This window comes from Dendrobium catenatum, unplaced genomic scaffold, assembly GCF_001605985.2.
Source record: "Dendrobium catenatum unplaced genomic scaffold, ASM160598v2 fragScaff_scaffold_1730, whole genome shotgun sequence".
Lineage (NCBI taxonomy): Eukaryota > Viridiplantae > Streptophyta > Magnoliopsida > Asparagales > Orchidaceae > Dendrobium > Dendrobium catenatum.
The window spans coordinates 196,093-219,531 of NW_021320192.1; the positions used below are offsets into that span (position 1 = coordinate 196,093).

The 23,439-nt window shown below is 31.5% G+C and overlaps 1 protein-coding gene across 7 annotated transcripts in view; it reads left to right on the forward strand.

Moving 5' to 3' along the window:
* The window catches only part of LOC110106965, a 38,517-nt gene extending 18,554 nt beyond the window's left edge, over positions 1-19,963 (forward strand). For 3 of the 7 annotated variants that reach the window (XM_020837071.2, XM_020837072.2, XM_020837073.2), the window contains exons 3-7: positions 6,327-6,407; positions 7,334-7,367; positions 17,758-19,303; positions 19,476-19,572; positions 19,724-19,963. In XM_020837071.2, coding sequence (XP_020692730.2) covers positions 6,327-6,407; positions 7,334-7,367; positions 17,758-19,303; positions 19,476-19,572; positions 19,724-19,763 — 1,798 coding nt within the window. In that variant the 3' untranslated portion in view covers positions 19,764-19,963. The remainder of the gene's footprint in view (positions 1-6,326; positions 6,408-7,333; positions 7,368-17,757; positions 19,304-19,475; positions 19,573-19,723) is intronic. The other 4 variants (XM_020837075.2, XM_028701491.1, XM_028701492.1 and 1 more) reach the window with 2 other exon arrangements.
* The last annotated feature ends 3,476 nt before the right edge of the window (positions 19,964-23,439 follow it).

Here is a 23,439-nt window from a genome sequence, read left to right on the forward strand (position 1 = left end):
TTAGCTTGAAATCTAAAACTAATTATGTAGACAATTATGATTTTCAACTGTCAAAAACGTTCAATCTTTATGCTAAGTATTTGAGTTAGTAATTCAAATTATTTCGATTACCTTCAAAATTATTCAACATTATGTTTTCAAAATGGTTCTAATTCTAACTTAAATAAAATTTAGTTGATGACATTTAAGAAGTATCATGCGCAACCCATTTCACTTCTTAGCACCTTCACATTAACATTAGAAGCCACTAACTACAATATAATGATAGACAAGTGAATGGATGTAAGCACAGATGAATAAATAATATACTCATATGCATACAAATATGAAAGCATGAGGAACAACCATATTCTTCGAAATACAAAACATACATTAATTTGTTCATTCATTAAGTAAGGTAAAAAATTATTTAAACTTGCACGTTCTTACGGATCCTGCAAAAATTACAAATAAGTCAACAATTGGCTTTCTGAATCACAATACAATTATGTGAACATCATGATCTTCTTTTAAATTAATATATTAGTGGATAAAAAGAATTGTGTTAAAAAATGTAATAATAAATAAAAGTTGTTAATTTTATCTGGAGGCTTCATTTTGTTGTGATTGTCCATGTTTTTTTTGTTATGCTCAGTAGCGACCCTCTTCTAATCTTTCTGTATATTTTGAAGCCATGATCGTCGGTTTACAAACTCTCTGCAGGAGAATTAATTAAGTTAGTGCAAATTCTATATACTAAAAAATAGACAGTATAAGGAAGTTTTTGAAAATTTGTTAGAAGAAACACTTAAAAAAAGGCCTTAATATGCTTCAGTCGCTTAAAGAAATATAAAACACGCGGAGTTTATATGCATAACACTGAAATAACATATTCAGGAAAATATCACCCAATTTTATTTAGAAAATACTTCCATCACACAATAGACAAAAAACGTAACTCTGTTACAAGTATGTTCTCTGACAACATAAATACTCATGATATCAAAAACTACTAAGCTAAGAAATTTGAAACAATAAAAGCATGGAAGACATGGAAATTGATAAATTATCTCTATCCTTTCATTTCCAATCTTTTGGGAATTGACTTTCTTCTTTCATTAAAAAAAAAAAAAAAATAAAAATGTTAGATTGTTAAACAGGGTGCGCTTATGACATGATAATCTCATCCAATTGAAATGTCTCTGTGTCACGTATAAATAGCACTGATTTGAACGTTTTCTTCTTACATGGTTTAAGCATCATGAAGATCTGAGGCTGAAATTGGCAAAATAGAGAATTAATTTAATATTCACCATTCCGAGCCAGAGGATTTCAAACCATACTCTCCTTGAATGCACAAAACAAATGCCTAACCTAATACTCGTATTTATGCATTTGAATTATAATCCATTTGGTTATTATCTCATTTTCATTCTTCAAATTATTTTCGATTCTAAATGGAGCCCTAGGCGTCTTCCAATATCAATTTGCAAGCAAATAATTATAAGTTAAGTGTGCAGAGATGAGGATGCTCAGGTTGGATGAGTGCTTTACCCCTAGAGATAGATACGAAATGAGCATATACGTGAAAAGTTGGGAGTAGCTCCAGTAGAAGATAAGATTAGGAGAGTCGCCTTAGATGGTTTGGTCACAAAAAACGCGCCTTCGAGACCCGGTTAGGAGAGTAGAGGTATTAAACTTTGACTTATGTTAAGAAAGGTAGAGGAGACCTTAGACTTGGTTAGAAAATATTAGGAATGACCTTTCTTGTATTAGATTTAACGAGAATTTGACCTTATAGGACACAATGGAGGAAAAAGATTCATGTAGGACCCCACGTAGTGGATAAAGGCTTGATTGTGTTTTGTCATTTCTTAAAAAAAAAAACAAAGAGGTACACAACAAAATTCCAATCCAAGCTTGTAATATTTATGAAAGCCATATGGAAAAATTATTTTGAATTTTCGACCTTTTAATAAATCGAGTATATGATCTTCTAAATATCAATATCTAGCAATTCATTTACTTCGCATAAAATGGCATAATATCCATAGCCTACCAAATTCCTATATATTATAAATATATATATATATAATATAATTTATATATTATATATAAATGGCCTAAAGAAATTGGGGATGTTGATTCTTAGTTATATGAGCTTTTTAAGTGCATGAGAAGAGGGAATCCCTTATTCATGATGTAAGCCTTATTTATATTAGAATTTTTTTTGAGTTGTCAAGGTCGGCTGTAGAATTTAAATTTCAATGAAAAAATCAAAAGAAATAAAAAGAGATGAAATTTGCAATGAATCCTTAAGTTATAATATTGAATCTTCCAAACATTCTATGCAATTATCAAAAGCATTTTTATTTGATTGCTTAAAAAGCACAAAGATGGTGAATGGTTCAAGCCATCGAAGGGTTTGAAGTATCTGAGAACCACAAAACTCAACAGTACTTTTCATATGTCTTGTTTCCAAAATTGGATAAAAAAATCTTAATAATGTATGGAAATAGTTTGAATTAGTTACTAAATAATAAATGTCGCCCATAATCATAATAATTTAAGAGAAATAAGAGAACCTAAAATAAAAAAATGGCACAGACAATAAATAAATGGATGTCCAATAATGTCTCAAAGCTATAAATAAGTATCTAACATCTTGATTCCTAATAAATCTATAACATACACAGATGATGAGTGAAAGTTATCACTCATATGTATTATAACCACACAGATAAGGTGAAGTTATGCATTTAGTTGCATCTGGTTATATACGAGATCACTCAATACTAATAGGCCCTTAATATATTTCAAATTTTTGTTGAATCTCTATGAATATCTTGATTTTCATAATGTTGGCTCGAAAGCTACGATCACTTTGATGTATTTTAGTTGGATAATTAATAAGCCCAAGTGTATTTATTTTTATTACCATAATACCCCATTTGGAAATCTAAACTGGATACCATCCATTATTAGATTCAAACTTGAACTATAAAATAGTATTTCTTTCTTTAATATAGATGAAATACTGAGCCCAGTCAAAATAATTAAAAGAATAAATTAATTTACTCATCTATCCTCACAAAGATCTCTGCTAAGAACACCCATAAAAAGAGCATAATTCTGTGTGAAATTTCCAAGAAAATACATCTAATAATGAAACATGATAAAATATGAAATTCGCCATAGCAAAAATTACTACTAAAATTGGAAATTAGCAAAATGTAAAATAAATGCTAGAATTCATAATCAAGGTGTTAAAACTATACCGGCAATGAATCGGAAAAAATGAGAGGTTATGCGTTCAATTTGTCTTGAACGGTGATGCAATAAATATAATATTATTTATAAATAATATTTTAATATAAATAAAGTTACATATTAAGTGATATATTTATATAATTATTGCTAATTTATGTTAAAATATTTTAATAAATTTATACCATATAAATTTATATAACTAATTAATACTTTTAATTTTAAATTTAAATATTTTCTAAATGAAATAATAATGGTATAATTATCATGCAAAAATATAAACTTATTACTCTAAAACAAAAAAAAAGTTTCTATAATTTTAAATTTAAACCAATTTTTTATAAATTATATTCACATTTATATAAATTTAATTCACATATAAATTATAAATTAATAAAATTATTAGTATTTATGTTATATAACTTATATATATCTATATATATATATATATATATATATATATATATATATATATATATAATTTTATGTATTTCAAATTTATTTGAGTATTGTATACAAAAATTTTTAAAAAAATCCTCTTGAAAGTAATGTACTATGCACACACATGACACAACTAGTTGTTTAGTCTCATCACTTGGGAGTCTTTTCTTATGTTGCTTTTATAGCTTTCCTTCTTTACATGAGTAAAAAGTCCACATTGGGAGATGGAACCATGTGGGTATAATTAATTAATGCTTATTATATAATTTTTGAAGTTTATTAACTAATATATTATATTTAAATTCATTTAATATTTAATAAAATATTTATGTTAAATTAAAGTATTTTTATGCATTGAACCGGTTCTTAAAAATTGGGTCTGGTTCACCGGTTGAACCGGCGGTTCAAATCGGTTTCCACCAGTTTGATATTGGGTCGATTTTTAATGAGGACTGAACCGGCCACATGCCCGGTTCACGATTGATCCGGTCGAATCAGCAGGTCCGATTCAGTTTTCTAAACCATGATTATAATAATGATTATTATTTTTGTGAAAAATAATGGTAGCAATAAAAAATAGTGACATTGTGGGTTAGCAAAGGGCTTTCACAAACTAAAAATTAATGGAGAAAATGATCCCAAAATCTCAACTCTTAAGAAATTTTATTACATATTCATAGCAATAATTACTTCAATAATCAAAATCTACTTTCAAGTTAATTACATCTTAAAGTCTTTCATTCAATCAAAATATTAATTATAACTAGCACATGTGATGATCTCTCATATCTATCATGGAACTTTATAGGTAGGTCATCATGTACAATTCCAAGTTATAAATTTGGAGAAGGTTGTCAACTATCGGTTTCAAACCTACTTGTGCATACTTGAATACTATGCTTGTTCATGATGATTTGGTTGTTGTGATAGTATTATGATTAATAATTTTTACATAAACACCTATGATGCACCGTCACTTCTCCTCAAAGAGGCGTGCAGTGTCCGATATGACACTCGCCCGACACTCATCCGACACGTGTCGGACACGCCGAAAACGTGTCCAATTAAAAATATTAAATACATATTGGACACGTGTTTCTTAAATATTTTATGAATTTTTTTAAATAGAATTTCTTGTATTTGGCGGGATTTAAAATAAGTTTCTTATTTCATATCCACAAAACCAAATCAACGTCCGAACTTAATACTCAATCATCGAATATTCTCATTTTCATTTCTTTTTGGTAGTGAAGGTATTTTCATCTCCTCTCTCGGTGACTGATAAACGGCATTGACGTCTAACTCTCGACATCCTAATACTAATCATTTTAAGCACAAATTCTAATTAAATGACTTATTATTTTTAAAATTATACTTATTTAATTTTTATATACTATTTTTTAAATATAAAAACTTAAATAACGTCTCCAATCCGTGTCTATGTCCTATATTCTCAATAACTGACATATCCCGTGTCCGTGTCGTATCCGTGTCGCCGTGTCCGTGTTTGTGCATCATAGGCAAACACAAATCTAGTTCTAGAGTTAAAATTAATAAGTTAGTAAAGCCTTAATCATCCATAAGTTTAAATTTAATCAAGTGATTCGATGGAACTCCAAAATTTTTCACTGTTTTAAAATCAAGGCAATGGAATGAAAGAGGTCAAGGGTCTTTTCCATTGTGACGTAGTGACAAATCTCTCATTTTTATCTTATTTTTTTTGCTGCTCTGTATAACATATCAGAAAATAATAACAATGCAGTACATATACGTCTTCAATAAAAACTTTAATTAACAACTACACCTTAAGAGTTTGTCGAAATTAATTTATTATATTTTAAACATAGAAATATGGTTGAATCAATGGTCAATATTTTTTAGCATTAAATGTAGAGCAAATAATCAACTTATGCATTTAAGAATAACCTAGGTTATCCAAACTTCTATAGATTGGCTTTATTTGTGTCCTGCAAGGGCTTCTGCATCAGCTATCTTTATAACATTAATGAATTTTTTACTTATGAAATGTCATTTATTTAACTTTTAATGCAATGACATTTGGATATGGATTAAATTACAAGTAAAGGATCATTTTATCATTAACACCATTAACCTTATCGCAACTATTTGTGAGCCCTTCCATTCTCTCTCCTATTAGAAAATTAAGCTAAATTCTCGTATCTCTCTTAATTCATTAAAATCAAGAAGTTAGGTTTATAAGTTTTAATCCTTGTAAATGAATCCATTTAAAGGATTTACATAAAATCTCTTATTTTGTTCATTAAAATTTCACAATATGCTCAAATTTTTTCCATAAGACTTTAATTAGTCAATTGGCAATTGCAGATATTTGGGGAGTTAGATAGATTTCTATATTATGGTTAGATAAGCTAAACATTTATTATTGCATTATAGTTATCTCGTCCAATTAGAATGTTATCAAAACAATCATAGAATAGAACTTCAAAAAGAAACTTGATTACATTATGTAGTGTGATAAAATGAATGAAGAGTATGATTATTTACTTCTAAATGAATTCATATAAAAATGCTATTGTAGTGAAAGTCAAATTAATGATGTCATTGTTTAAAATAAAATGATTGTTTATTAATAAGTGAAATTTATTGATGCTATACAGATGGTTGATGCAGCTACCCTCGCTGGACACAAATGAAGTTGATTTGACGAAGAAAAAAAAATGTAGTTCATTTTCAAATGCGTAAGTTGGTTATTTGTTCTCTATTTAATGTTGAAAAAGGTTGACCAGTGACTAAATTATGTTAAGCATTTTTAATATATAATAAATTAATTTCCTTAACTCTTAAGGTGAAAGTGTTAGTCCAACTGTTCATTAAAGTTGTAGATGCCATGCATTGTTATCAAATTCTAATACGGTATGAAGAGGGACAAAAAAAGGAAAAAAAAAAGAGAGGAAAATGTGATGTGTGCATTGCACCACAATGCAAAAGACTCTCTCTTCATTTTAATGTTTAATTGAAAAATAGTTAAAGAAATTGGAGATTTCCTACGATTACTTGATTAAATTTGAAATTATGGATGAATATGATCATAGTGGCTTGTTGGTTTAGTTGTACAATTATGTTAGTATTACTTTAAAAAAATAGTCATAATACTATAATTGCAATGAGATCATCATGTTGGCTGGCAGTGTTCAAGTATGTGCTAGAGGCTTCAAACCCCATGGTTGGTAACCTTCTCCAAATAAGTAAATTGTTATTTGTAACTACAATAATGTTTCATGGCGGATATAAGAGACCATCATATATTTTAGTTGCAATTATTTTTTTTTCAATAAATGAAAGCTCTCAAGAGCTATTTGTCTTGATTGTAAAAGTTTATCATCGAAAAAATTAATGTTATGAATGTTTAACTAAGTTTCTTGAAGAGTTGGGATTCTGGGTGCCTTTTTAAATTTGTGAATCTCTTTATTAGCCCACAACGTCACTACTTTATATTACTATCCTTAAAAAAAATGATCACCATTGTAATTCTAGTTTTATTTTAAATTGAATAATTTTCAAAATTCAGTACTATTTGTTAGACTTAGACTATCATATTTATCATTACTATTATTATTTGAGATGATTTTTTTTTTAATTTACACATTTTTTACTTTTCTTGCAGGTTCTTAGCAGAGTCATTTGTGAGGAGAGATGAAGTGAGTTATTTGTTCTTTATTGTTATTTTGACTTAGCTCAATCTTGTGTCTATATTAAGTAAATATATATTCATTTATATAGTTCAAGTTTGGAATTTAATAATGGAATTTATCTTGAGCAAATGTATCGTAATATAATTCTTTTCGCATTTTGGTATCACATCATATTATCAAGTAGGGCATGTTTGGCAATATAAATAATGGGGATTTGTATAGATAGCACTCAAAGCTTTCCATTTTATATATTTAATATGCAAACTTTATGTTTTCCTCTCATAATACTTAAAAATTATAAATATCACTTCCCCTAAACTCGATTTAGATATCTCGCTTGCCATTAGTCTCATCGTTGTCACCACCTTTATGCATCACATTCTTCTCGCATTTGTGGATCGCTGCTGGTCAATGAAGCATAAGGAATTCATGACGAAACTTGCTAGGGAAAAGACATCAATGACACAAGCATAGGAAGTCAATGGGTAAATAGCTACCAAAAAGGAAGTCGTGATTGATCATGCTTAACATAGTTAAGAAGGTGGTAGATTATATAAATATTACATTTTAGGTTTACATATGTAAATGAGAAAATTTTGAGTGCTATGTATGTAAATCATTCTATAAATATGTTTTAGGTTATATCTAACTAATAGTGTAATTACTAGTTCTCAGTACATAAAAGTGTTTGTAAACTTAATCCCATTTTATAAAGTTAAAGATATTCATATGGATGCATAGGAATTTGGAATTTTCTAACTCTATTTGTTTTTGGTGAGATTGTATATGGCTAGATGCAAATAAATGCATTGGACTATTTATCTGCTTTTCATTTGATGTATTGATTCATTGAGATGTACGATTAGTTAAACTTGTTATTTGTTATTGAATTGAACTAATTATAAAAGGGTGCTTACATTATTGAGTTTAAAACAAATAGCATGATCATTTTGGATTATTTCTAAATTTTCTGGTTCGTTATAGCTCAAGAAAAACTTGAAAAGATGTCTTACATGCTTACTGGATTCCCTTTTTTATTGTGGGCTTAAAATTGCGTTCGACAAATTTTCAAAAGATATTATATTACAAATAAGTTACTATATAGAGATTTCGTCCTCAGTTTGCGATGCGTTTTGATCTGGTTCCAAGTTTCTCATAAGGCGTAAAACTTATGATTAATTATTCCTTTTGATTACAAGAGCGAATTTTCAATTAAGGCTAATCGATAGATGATAAAGGTATTGAAAACTAGTAATAATAGCAGTGATTTGTTTTAGAATTGAGAGAAATTTATTGCCTTTAGCTTAAAAGAGAGAGGCAGGGGATTTGATGATTAAGCTAATCAAATCTCATAGTTTTGTTGTCCCAGGTTGTTGTAATCTCTAGTTCACTTAGTCAACAAAGATAGTCTACATAACCTGATCGAAGGATCCTTATCAATAGTCATTATTTGTCTTTAAGAGGACCTTGTAGATTTGTGGTGAATGTTAGTATATGGGGATAATTTTAAGTAGATATTGGATGATAGTGGGTTTTATTTTCTATCAAGTGCACCTTATAACTCACAACTTAAGGGGGTTAGATCCATTTTGAACATTCGGGTTGTAGTCGTGATTATAACATAGTGTTGCAATTTTGCGGCAAAACTATCCGGTCAAAGGGTGGTGATCATAATTGTTATTTAGTAGTGCTATTGATAATAAGAACAACCAATTAGAGGACAAATGATACATTTTTTATTTGTGAGATATTATTTGAAAATGAATATAATAATATATATTTGATGTGACATCACCTCTTTGTGAGTTGACATGATTCTCAATTTTATCACTCTCGAAAAACGATTGTTGAGCTCGGATGAATTTTGTTTTATGTTTTGCAATAATAGTTTCACTTGAATTTATTTTTATATTTGAGAAGTTTTTAATTAAATTTCATATTTTTATAGAAATTTGGTTCGCGTAACATATTACCTTGGGATTTTGGGACATTTTGATGATATAGTCCTCTTCAATTGAGATCGACATTCAACATTGCCATCTTTAGGGTATTTAGCATGATTGCATTTTGCTACTTTGAACATTGTTGGCCATGCTTGCTTGCTAGCAAAGAATAAGCCCTATAATTTGCATTTAGAAGTGATTTTTTATGTTAAAAGCTTTGAAGGCCTTATACAAATGTAAAACAAAATTCTTTGAACGACTTTGCAATTGAACATATTATTCTCAATCTATGATGCATGAGTTTATTATATTAGACCGTGGTAGGAGAATTTCAATTCATTATTTGGAGCAAGTCTTATTTACTCAATTTTTTTATGATTGGAAAATTGCACTTTTGACTTTGCCTTAAAGGTAAGGTAGCCAGCTCGAGAACATGCATATACATTGATCAACTTGATTTTAAACGATTGGGTTTGCATAGTTTTACTTATTTTTACAAATATCTATATATAATTACACTTATAGATTATATACTTGATACATCACCACAAATCACCTTGATCGGGCACAAATCTCGTGGAAAAATTCAACCGTAAACATCTAAAATTAAGTTTTGGATCATATGAACTTAATTTTAGTAAATTGATAGTCGAAATGAACTTCTTGACTAGACAAATCAAACGACATCAAAATCGGTCCAATCTGAGCCTAAAGGGCCCGAATTAAGAGCTTGAAGCATATTTGGAAGCTTCAAGACATTAATTATAAGACCGAACAATCTCCGAATTTGGCATGTTTATAGTTGAATCGAGTAGCTCGACAAGACGAATCTAACGAGCCCAAGATTGCTTAATTTCGACATCATTAAAATACTTAAATGCTTAAAAATAATCTATTGATTAGGGAAATTAATATGGATCATCTGATGGAGTGCTCTGGATTTTCTCTATATTTATCTCATATTTACGGGGCATGTTACTCCCAAAAATCTATAAATAAGAGATATAAGGCCTAAAGAATCTCGAAGCTCCACCCAAGCACTACCACTAATGAGCCCTCATAGGCTGACTGTCGCCGTTGGACCTTCGTCGACTAACCATCATCGCCGGACCTTCTTCAACCAACCTGCTGATTGAATAAAATCTTCTAATTTGAAGGCTAAGGATAAGATCACAAACAAAGACCATGCATCAAAATTTGAGCCATTCATCATGCATAACTCTTTATGCAAGCCTATGAATGCCCCATAATCTCTTTAAAATTATTGGAGATTAATTAGGAAGCTTAACTTAAGGTCCCTTGATGGGTAGGTGGGTCATACTAGCAATTAAACAAAAATATTCAAAAGTTATATGATTTTAGGGTCACTCTACTTGTATTATTTGGGTAATCTAAATTTTTATATTTTTCAGAAGCTTTAAATTTTGTTTTATTCCTCTTATTTTCTTTTCCTTTGTATTATGATAAGTTATCAATCAATGTAGTAGTTATTTTTTGCTCTTAAGTTTTTTATTCATTGAATAAAATTTACTTTTTGCTTGTGCAAACCTCATTGACTAAAAATATCATCTGATAAAAATATCATATGATAAGACTTGGTGAAATTTGGTGGCTGATACCTAGAGCTTTAGTAAGCTCTTGATTATCTTTTCCTATCCTTGCTCCTACTTCCCAACATTTCTCATCCACTCTATATAATTTAAATTCAAGCTTCTCTCAATCTTGAAACATGTTCAATCCCTTCAAAACACTCTCAAATATTCTCTCACATCCCTCATAGCCTCTCAATGCTGCAACTCCTCAATAACCCTTAGATACCCAACCGAAAAAGCCCAATATAGAGAGTCAATTTCTTGCTGCGAGTAAACGGGTTAAAATTAATACAGCTCCTTAACCATAGTTCTAAAATTCATAAAACACCAACATTAGTTCTCCAAACCTTTGAACTGGAATTCCTCACCTTTTTCTTCCAGGAAAAAAATATCCCTTGATGGCCTAGAAGTTTCAACACTAATTATGTCGAAACTCTAAAACTCTTTTACTATCACCCATTAACCTTTTCACAACCAGCTCAAGAGAACACCAATAAGGTTGGTGCCTTTACTATACAAATCTTATAGACCCTACATTAGAGGCAAATAGATTAAGAGATTAGAGATTAAAAAAGAGATGAGAAATATATAGTAAGAGAAAGAGGGAGAAGGAGAGAGAAAGAGATTAAGCAGATTGAGAGAGATAGGAGAAAGAGAGGAGGGAAAACGGAGGGGGAGAGAGAATGGAAGGTTTAGTTAGAGAGAATGAAAAAGAGATAGTAAGAAAGATGGGTGAGGATTTGGCCAAGTTTCGTGGAGCCTGTGAGTAGTCATAATTGACTGGGATGAAGAAGCTTGGAGATGAGTGTTGAGCTCTCCAGAAGCCCTAAATATTCTTTTCACCACCACTCACATAACTTTTATACCACCATAATGGAACACCAATAAAATTTTATTTTTAAATTGATACATACATATTTTAGTTAGATAATAATAATAATTGTAATAATCACAATTTTAATTCTAAATTTAATTTAATTTGTTATACCAAAAAAATATTTTATTTTAAAAAAAATATATTTTATTTTCATAAGTCTTCGTCGCTAAAGCACATCAAATTTCATGTCATAGATCCGCCTCATCTCACTCACGCAAGAAAATTTCATGTTTTGCTTTTGTACGATGATTTGGTAACATGAGGGTTCTTTCTTTGTATTCTAACATTTCAGATGCATAGTTGTTCTCTTTTGTGAATCAAGCAATAATTGGGTGACTTCCATAGTTATTGATACATCTCAAGCTAGACATGCGTGACATTGACTTTGTTAATTGTCTTTTTTTATTGACTCAATTGCAAGGTTCCTTCCTTGTAACCTTGATGCTTCTGACGCATTGGTAGATTTCTTTTTCATGGAATGGTTAACATTTGATTATTTTTATGTGAGTATTGCATTTCAAATTGGATTGTGCGACATTGCATCCGTCATCTATTGTTTTCATTGTATCCCCTGAATCGAGTTATGAAAGAAGTATAGAATCAACTCTTATGAGCCAAGAATCAACTTTGTAATTTCTCTAGGCCATTACGAATATTAATATTAGGGGAATTTAATAAGTTAAGAATATTTTTTTAAATAATGAATTGCTGTATTTTTATTTTTAGAAGAACCATGTGCTCCATTGTAATTCAAAATTGCTCGGAGATACAAAATAAATGATTTTTATGCAAATGCATAAATATTTGTGTTTGGGTTTGAGCTTTTGTTGCGTATTCAAGAATGAATTGCCTAAGAATTTAATAAATCATCACAAATGATAGTTGATAGCTTCTTTTTGCTTTTCAAGATTTGGATGGTATGATTCTAAATAAGAACTTAAGTGCTATTTTTGTAAATATGTTAGATTTCAATATTACATGCTAAATTTCTCCTCATACATTTCTTTCAGGGATTAGTCATATTAAGGCTTATTTTTTAAAAATGCTTTTTTTGTGACATTCCAAAAGCTTTCCATGCGGTTGTTTTGGTATGTGTTGGAATCACACAACTTAAATCTCCATTGCATTTGCATCACTCCATGACTTCAAAATCATAAAGAAGCTTGAAGAGAAGTACCTCTATTGCATTGAAGTATTGCCAATTTTATTTCTTGAAACACATTAAGACATCATAATTATACAAAATGAAGTCAAAGGCCAAATTACAACTTTTATAGTTTTTGAACACAATTATGTTTTATCCCAGTGCACAATTCTTCTTTATTCATGCATGTGTAATGTTTAAGCATGTAATGTTAATAAATTATTATGCATTTTACTGTGCTTACATCCATTTAGTTGTCTATTATCATAATGAAGGCAAGTAGCTTCTAATTTGCAAGTGCCAAGAATTGAAATGCGTTTGGTATATCATGCTACTTAAAATTCATCAACTAAATTTTATTTAATGTTAGAATTAAAATGGTCGGAAGTCAAAAAACGTATGTGTGAAAAAATTTAAAGGCAACTTAAATAATTTTACTTACTAAACTCGAACACTTGGCAGGGAGTTGATTGTGTTTTTGACAGATGATAATATTACTTGACTAATATAATTAATTTTAAATTTTAGGTTGATATTATTTAAAAAAATTTAGCTAATGTTGAAACTATTAACAATAAATAATTATTTTTATAATAGATGTTTGCTTAGTGAAGTAGTCGATGAGAGGTGGAAGTCTTCGCCTCCTATACGTGATGATCGTGCTGCCTAGTTCAGAAGAGCTGATTAGGAAGATTTTAGGAGAAGTGTAGGAGGGAAATTTGAATGTTGGGACTGTTTAGAGATTTCTTTTTTTATTGTATGCATTAAATAGTTTGTTTTCCTAGGATTAGGACATCTTGAATTTGGATGAAATTTGAGATCTCTTAAGTTTTTGGGCTCTAGCAGCATCTAGAGTTTTGGCCCCTCACAAACATAGATATGATGGAATGCACATTTAAGATGGTTCTAGTGTTTTGATCATGCTGACTTAAGACAAATGAGATCAATTTTTCTTATAATAGAAGTGTTCATGTGATGAGTTTTGAAATTTTTATTTTTCATCTTTATGGTTTGTCGTTTAGAGGTGGAATTATTACGTGCGGAATTCGGATCGGGACAACAGTCTGATTTAATGAGTATACTCAGTAAATGCTACACAAATAGTTAGTAAATTTTTTGTTGAGTATTTATTGAGTATACTTAGTAAACGGGACGATTGTTCCGTCCTGACTCCGCACGTAATAATTTCTTTGTTTAGAGGTGATGGTCTAGCAAAACTTTCTTACTAAGATTTGAGTTGGGCTTTTGGAGAAATGCTCTCCCACTAACTAAATTCAAAATTAATTCTTTTAATTGGATTTTGACATAAATTTAATGACTTTCTATCAACTTAAAATTAACCATCAATCCTATCAAAATTATGTAGGCAACTAAATTGCGGGCTTTGAAAATTCGGCTCCGGTTTTCGCCCGCTGATGCTTTTATCTTCGGGGGGAGTTTTAACGGAATAAGTTTCGAGGTAAATTTTGGGAAGGCAGATGGGTTTGTAGATAAGACACTACCCAGAGATTTCACTCTTATTTTGTGAGAACTTTAAAATCTGAGTTCTAGTTTCCTATAGGCGCAAGCCCCTATAGTTAATTACCTCTCCGAACAAAGAGAGAACTTTCGATTAAGACTAGTCTTCAATCAGATACTTAGATAATACTTGTTATTTGACATATAGTAGCAGCATTAGCATAGGTAATTGAAAGTTCAAGGTTTGGAAGATTTGATATTTAGAATTTGAAATGGCACCATCTTGCACTTAAAGAGGATTGGGGGGGGGGAGTGATGATGAACCCCATCAAGATCCCATGGTTCCGTCGTCCCGGTCCATGGTCCACTTAGTCAGAGGAGGTAGTCGACCCAACCTGATAGAAGGATCCTTGTCAGCAACCATGGGTTGCTTCGTCCAAGGGGACCTTGTAGACTTGGGGTGAATGCTTGTCTAAGGTGACAAATTTAAATCCACCTTAGCTAACAGAGGGCTTTGTGCCCTATCGATTATATCATATTGATTTATATCTCAAGGATTTGATGTCACTAAGGAGTGTATTGGCTCTGGCCATAACTGGTATTTTGTGGTGCCATTTGGCGGAAAAACTACTCAGTTCAGAGGGTCCCGGGTCATAACCGTTTATCTTGCGGTACCATTTGGCTGAAAAATTGTCGGTTAGAAGACACATATAATGTCCTTATTGGAAGGAGGCTATTTGAGAATGGACCCTAATGATACTTTCGACTAGGCATTAACTCTATGTGAGCTGAAATATTTTTCAGACTTACCCACCTCGACAAACTATTGTAGATGGTGGATAGATTTTGCTTTGAGTGGTTGATAATTGAATTTCAATTTTGAATATCTTGGATTTCGATGATTTTTTGATCTTGAGATTTGTGGAATATTGAATTTTGGGTATTCGAGTGGCGTTTTGAATTATTTGGAATGGACCCCTCTGGTTGAGATTTGCATTCAACACGACCATCATCGGGGTGACTTTGACGTAACTTGAATTTTTGTAGGAATTTGAATTTTGTGGAAATTTGGAGGCATTTTATGATTATTTGATGAATCTTGTTGACTCCTACTTACTTGTTTATGAGGATCGAGTTCAGATTTATTAACCCGCGCAGCATCCCTAGACGTCACATGTATGAATACATCACGCTCGCCAAGGCCCATGCGGGTTGTGATTGCACCTACCCCTTTTGTATACCTATGCGTATACAAATTATGGTGCATGTGCAAGGGCATTCTTAAAATATTTATAAATGCCTTCTGTCCGCTAATATGAGTGTTCCGGATCCGGTGGCATATTATAGCAGCTTCTAGATTGAGTTATTTGTTGTTTTGTACAGGTAGATTGTCGTGCACTACTTGTCTCTTTTTGCAGGTGGATTGTAGTGCACTAACGAATCTCCTGCTTCTGGATATAGATGAATCGTAGCGTTGTCACCTGAATCTCACGAGATATTTCATTGTTCTGATATAGACTCCCTTTTCTCATTCATCAGGAGGTCCTTGAAATTTGTGATCGCTGCCTTAAAAAGAACTCTTTTCAAGGTGTATAGTGTATCGGACTTCTACAGGATGTAACATCCATATCTGAATAATTGGCCTTCAAAATGAATAGAGGTTTTAGGACGCAATTGTCATTTCTAGTGTTCGTAGATGTCATTATTGTTTTCTTCCAAAGTATAAAACCAAGAAGAATTTTTGGAACACTAGGAAGTTTAGTTCGAATTTGCTCCTCCATTCTTACAGGAGGTGTCTTTCTCATGGGAAGATTTTGTCCAAGAAACTAGCAGATGCTTGTATTCCTTTTTTTTTTTTTTTTTACAGATGCTTGTATTCCTTGGTTGAACAGTGTCGGCAGAGGTTGTACTATAGCACTATCAATGTGCATGGTATATCGTGTCACCATGCCAAACTCTGAAGATCATTTGCACTTCCCAGGCAGCATCTCAATCATCGTTACTGCGTGTTATATGTACTTGTGTCCACAGGGGTTTGTTGTACTTACAATATATCCACTGTTGTTATCCACAAGTGGCTCGTGTTTATTTACAGGGATCCGTTGTATTCACTACGACCTTTTGGAAGTATTTGTAGAAAAGCCATTGTTCCTGCATCATATTCACCTTTCATCAATCTCAGGTAGTTTGATGTACTTGTTTGCAAGGACGGATCTTCCACTATCAATTGCCAGTGTTGCTATCTCAATCAGCAGGCAAACTGTTGTTTGTGTTGAGGCTCTCATTGATGCAAGTAAGAAACACTCGTACATTCTATAGTCAATTGTCGCCGCTTGCAAGTATAGGGTATTTAGTTGCATGCGAACTATTAATGTTGGCTATAATACATTGCCATTTTCAATGTTTGTTGTCTTTATATGAACTGTTGTGTGCATAATAGGCCCTTTACCATTTCTTGTAAACACCGTCCTTCACTCTACTGACAAATTGTTGCTTGCATCAAGGCCTTCATTAATGCATGTGGGAGATACTCGTGCATTCTACACATGACTGTTATTGCTTGCAAGTACAATACACTTGACCTCATAGGAACTATTGTGGGAGTTTGTTTTATTCATCATGGTCTCCTTGCATATACTTGTAGGATGATGGTTAATGTTATTACAAGTCCTTGATTTTTTGTCTTTGGGATGAACACTTGTATTATAGGTTCCTTTTTCTTTCTCACATATTGATTGATTTGAGCACATGAGTTTCATATTATTCATTTGTTGAGAAATTTGTGCAATCATCTGCACTCATACTATTACATTCCCTTTTGGTTTTTGTTGATCCATGCTTGCAAGCAAGTTATATCACAAGTTCACTTGTGCATCAATGTTTGTTTGAGTGCACTGAAGGCTTGATTCAAATCAAGTCTAAGATCATAAGTCCTTACAAGTTCTTATATTCAGTTCACATCAAGCTAAAGTCCAAATTTGTAAGTCTGATGTTCAAAAGTTTGCAAGTTCAATTTCACCTAAACGCGCTGCTTAGGTACGTCACTTTCCCTCTTTTTTTGTTTCGTTTTCCATGGCATACAGGTCAACAATAATCTTAACTGAGAGAGGCAATTAGTTAAATATGATTATAGATTAAGCAATAACATTTATATATTTAGTGAATGAGAAGTTTTTTGTCACGCATTTCACCCCTTCACCTACTTGTTCTATTTTAAATGGCTGTTAAGTTTCTGACATTAATAATGATACTTGTTTAATCTTTTCATGTCATTTATCAATTTTTTGAGCCTGTGGTTCTTATTTTTTTGTGAATGTCAGACTCAATATCTCAAACTTGCGTTTCTTTTTTACTTTTCTAAAAATAAATAATATTATTTCAGGTTTCTTCCCAGGCTGTCAAAAGAAATATTGAGTGCAATTACAAAGAATTATATTATACCGAAGAAAAACTCCGTGATTTTCATAATTACATGGTGTTATCTGACCTGCATATATTGCAAAGCTTTTTTGTGGAACCATCCAATTTAATGAAATTTCACTTTACAGTTGATCTCTTGAGCAATAATGCATTAGGCCTTCTTGCTAACTTAGTTACTAAAGGCAAGATTAACTTTGAGAGAACACGCCCAAGAATGAAAAAGATTATAAAGAATCATTTTCCAAATGTTCTTTCAGCATCAAAAGATGGGGCATTGATAGCAACTCTTCATCAGTTATGTGAAATTTTGAGAAACTCTAAGAATTATGAGGAGAAACAATCAAGCTTAATGACTCCAGCGTGTTCATCTACTCTACCATCCCTATACAAAGCTTTGAAGCTACTTGACAGCATGCCTCTCTTTGTTCTCATTGCATTGAATAGGAAACTTAAGGGTAAAATGGCGGTTCCCCGGTTTCCGCCTTCCAAGATTGGATACAATAAGAAAGTGTTTGTTAATAAGATTAGGAAAATATGTCAGAAACTCATTCTAATTCTAAATAATGAAAATTCCATGCCGGAAGAACTACTGAAAGCAATGTCTATAATCCATCTTTATTTCAAGTACAAAACAAAGGTTTCTGACATATTTACAGCAAAATTCTTCTCTTTCTCAATAGAAACAGTTATCCTGCAGAATGATATCTTAAAAGCTCTTTGGTCCATCCCAAAGGTTACATCTTATCAGATAAATGCTTTGCAGACTATTCTTGGAGTCAAATTGGGAAATGATTCTAGTAGCTTCCTTAATGATCTTAAGCAATATTTGGTTCAATATCTGTTTGAATGTGATGGAATAGAGATCCCTAGTGATGTCTCTAATGTTTTAGCCACACTAAACAAGAGTTCTCGTATTCAACCTCAAATATGCTCAAACGAGACTATTGAACTAGAGACCGAGGCTATCTTTAATGTGAGCGTTGAGCTTAATCAAGTTGTATCAAACTTGGTGTCATGCACTAGCTCTGATGAGAAAGCTGCAGAGAGTCTAGAAAGTGACGATGATACCAAGAGCAATGATTTTGAACTTGTTGAGAATGGCTATTGTTCCAATCCTGTCAAAAGTCAGCAGAAACAGAAGACTGATTTTTCTATAAATGATGAATTAGAGACTACTGGAGATTCAAAGCCTGGAACATCCTTTATTTCTGCTACTACTGATAGGTGCAGTGATGTTCTCCTTTCTGAGGCTTCTAAGAGTATAGATCATGGTTTTGTCCAAAGCCCCCTTTGTACAGATTGCAGAGAAACTTCTCTCCCGAGTACCCAAGCATCTAAAGATTGTAGAGATATTTCAATCAAAGAACTTTGTGATGAGACGAGTTTAGTTTCTTATAGACTTATAGGTCACATGCTGAATAGTTTTTTGCTTGTGGAAGGTCGAGATGTAGGTGCTGCGACTAGGCAACATCTCACTGGTGAAGCATCGCATTCTGCAACTTTTAAAGGTACTATATAGTGATTCATTGAGAACCATTGCGTTAAATTGATAAATACTTTCTTTTGCTGATTAAGGCTTCGTTTGGGGCGGCTTTCTTGCAGCTTCTTAAAACAGCTTTTTTGTACAAAAATTAGAATTTTTATACGAAGCCTAAATGATGTTTCGATTTTCTTTTAAAGCAGATAAAATAGACGTGCTAAATGCTTACGGGGAGAATGTTGGCATGAAGGTCTTCATGCATTCCTTAAAGGATCTGCTACCTTCTATGACAAAGAGGTACTGCATTTTTATTCATTTTGTGGACAATAAGAAGTTCTTGATCCTGAAGGGCAATTTTACATATTTCTTTTGTCTTTGTTTTTCATTTACATGATAGCTTTCATGAACAAAGTTCTTATCCTCTTAACCTTTTCTCTCCTGCTAACAGATGCACACAGAGTGTGGTGAAACTCATCAAGCAGCCTTGATTATTTAATTGCTTATTTAAATTTTGGATGGAGTATATTATTACGCGAACCAGTCATCAGAGCTACAGGCAAGGTCCAATCCTGCTCTGAGTTTTTTTGTTTGTCCCATATCAGTTTCTTCATTATGTAATCCTTATGTACTAATCTTGTTTTGTTGCTGTACATTTCTTGCCAATGAAAAAGCACCGGTTTACGAAGTATAGTCGTATTGCGTGAAATCTCCTATCATTTCTTTCTCTCCATATGATGTTTTTAAGGATGTCTAAGTATAGTCGCATTCAAAAAATAAGTGTTTGGTTGGGTAAATTTAAAATTAAACTAATTGGAAGGGTATTCGACTATCTGACTTCTATTGTTTGACAATATTTCTTATAAGAACCTTCTAGAAAAAATTCAAACCTTTAATATTTTATTATGCTTTAGGGTTCCTATCATCAATATTCTAGTCATTAAATGGAATTTAAATTTTGATAAAATTTAATGCTCTGCGGGGTAGTGTATAACCTACCTAAACTAATTCCACACTCTAAAATCTATTTATTGAATAAATGTAAATTTTAAAATGATGATTTTTATACAGAAGCAACCAACATTAAAATAAAAATCCTTTTTAAAGATTGCTAATTTTCACATAAACAAAAATTAAAATTTGAAACATATTTATATTTTAATATTTTATCAATCAAAATAAAATTAGGAATGCTAGTTTGCAATATCATATATTTTTCACAGATCATCAAAGCAGAAAATAAGATAACGACAATGTAAGTAGCAAAAAAAAATAAAAGAAATACAAATCATTTATAGTAATTTGGTCAACTTAATCTACGTCCACTATTCGAACTTTTATTTGGTCGGTGAACGTACGCATCTCTACGTTCGGCCACCAATCTTATAACGCCACGTAGAAAACCGCAGATTCGACCCGGTGAATAGTGGGTTTGGTGCACGTGCGTATTTTAAATCCGTGACGATCCGACCCGGTGAATTGTAGGTTTGGCGCACGTGCGTGCAATCCCGGGTTCTGGTTCGGGTCAAGTCGTCGGGCCGCGCGGTAAAGAGTAAGAGCACGTGGCGAAATATTATTGGTGGCTGAACGTAGCTCTACGTCCGGTCAGAGGACGTAATAATTGTTCCCACTCTCCAAGTCATTTTCTAAGAAATTTAGGAGAACTGATATACATTAGATAAAAAAAACCTTGGTGAATCTCTCTCGCACAACTCTTTGCTTTGTTCATTGTGAGATAGTTCAAACAAGTTCTCTATTTATTTAGATTGTACTATATATGTTATATAGTGCAAAATATTATTTTGGTCGATCAATTCAAATTTGAATTTATCTATGTTAAAATCATTAAATAATCATATATTATAAAATTCTTTCCACTTTCGATAGGACGATCAATTCAAATTTGAATTTATCTATTTAAAAAAAGGATAATAGGGGGTTTAATTCAAAACAGCAAATCATTCATGATGATTTTGATCACACATGATGATTTTCATCTTACAAATTGATTTGCCATTTTTTATTTTAATTTTAATTTTTTTTGTTAAATTAGTATAATGAGTAATATTTGTGATAATCAAAATCTTAGTGTTTGCACTGGCTCATGAGATCCAACAACATTAAGAACATGTCAACGAAAGTTCAGTAGTTGGTTATAAAATCAATTGAGTGTTGAAATGACACGTCAAGAGGGGGTGAATTGATATTTTAAATGCTTTTTAAAAATATTTTTTAATTTGAAAATAAATTCAATATTTAATGTGCAAGCAAATAGCAAAACAAATACTAATGTCTTTGTTTTTTATTTTGGAAGAAATAATTACTAACAAATTTTTTTTTTTTGTTCTTTTATTTTTTTTATTATTTATTTATTTTTGAAACAAATATCAATTCTAATAAACCATGATGACTTTCGTTTCACAATGATAATCAAACTCAAATCAGATTGCAGAAAAGTAAACATGCATGAAAGTAAGATCTGCAGAAAATAAATGCAAAAAGAAAAAGAATGAAAATAGAATTTTTATAGTGATGATCAGCTTGACCTACAACTACTCCTCGAAGCCCTCCTCTTTGGGTACCACACTAATCAATAATGACTCTCTATCCCCAAGGCTAGGAGGAGAAGCCCTTACATACTCAAATCACTTTCACCTCCTTGGTGCGACGGAGCAGACAAAATCCCTCTCACCTTCTCAATGTGGCGGAGAGCCGAAATCTCTTTCAGCTGTTCGTTGCGACAAAGAGCTAAAATCCTTTACACCCCCTTGGCGCTACGGAGTAGCCAGTGTCTTTTGACACCAAAGGATTCTTCACAAAGCTTCCCTTAAGACAAGCATTGGCACATAGAGGGACTCAAGTGCATGTTGGCCGGTGTAACAGTGTGAAAACCCTCACACTCCCTTGAACCTAAAAGGATTTTCTCCCTCTTGTACAACCTCACTCTTTCTCTCTCTTTGCTCAATGCTTTCTCTTCAAACTCTCTCAAGAAGAAACAGACCTCTGATTAAGACTTCATAAGTTATAATAAGAGCTTAAATAGGGGGCTTCCAAAAATTATAATTCTTTCGACTTTGTTCGTACAATATGATTTTAGGATCATATAGTATGATTAATTCAATGCCGTCATAGATCATCCTATACGATTGGGAATCATTCAATATGATTAGTTTAAATCAAACATCAGATCGTAAATGATGAACTAAAGTTCATCCATAGAGTCATCGGGTGATTCATACATTAAGATACATGATCACATTGTACTATCTGCGATAATTAATAAATATTCGATTTGATTCTTTAATGCCCGACCTTAAATTAGACAACATTAATTAAGTATCTTACAGTACAAATAAATTTGTACTATACTAACAGCATAAATTCTAAATTTCAAAATTTTCTATTTTAAGTAAGTTGGATTCAATGGCGGGGTTTCTAAAATTGGTTAATCGTTTAGTACGATATCCAATTCATATAATATAATTAGTTATAACTAAAAATTATTCCTCTCATTTAAATTAAATATTTTAATTATTTTTTGTTTGAACTAATCGTACAATATTATATGTATCATATAGTACGATTAACAAAAAAATTAAAATATTTTTTTTTCATTCCCCCTTACGTGTGTGTGCACGATTGTTAAACTAACATACACTTATTACATACATCAATTCAAGAAATAAAATTATACATTCTTTCAAAACAAGTCTAACTTATGTAACACTTTCTTGAGCTCTAATTCTTTGACGATGCTTTGTGTTTGTTAAACCTGAAATGTTAGCGACACATAAAAAATATGCAGAATATAGAGTAGGAGAAACTAAATAAATATCCAATAATATTTGTAATAATCAAACCATAAGGTTGAGCTCCTAGATTGCAATAATCAATTCATTATACATTTACTAATTTCATGGATAATTGGAAAATAAAATTATGTAGTTCTATCGACGATAAAAGTTGAATACATCATTGCAATAAGTTTTATTACCAAGTCTTTTGATTAAAACAACAACAACTTGATTTTGGCCTGTAAATGGAGGACATAATGCCTACTTTATGTGATAATACTATTATCATTTTTATCATAAAAAATCTAATTCAACATCCTTGAATAAAGCATATTGATATTCATCATCACTTTATAAGAAATCATATATCAAA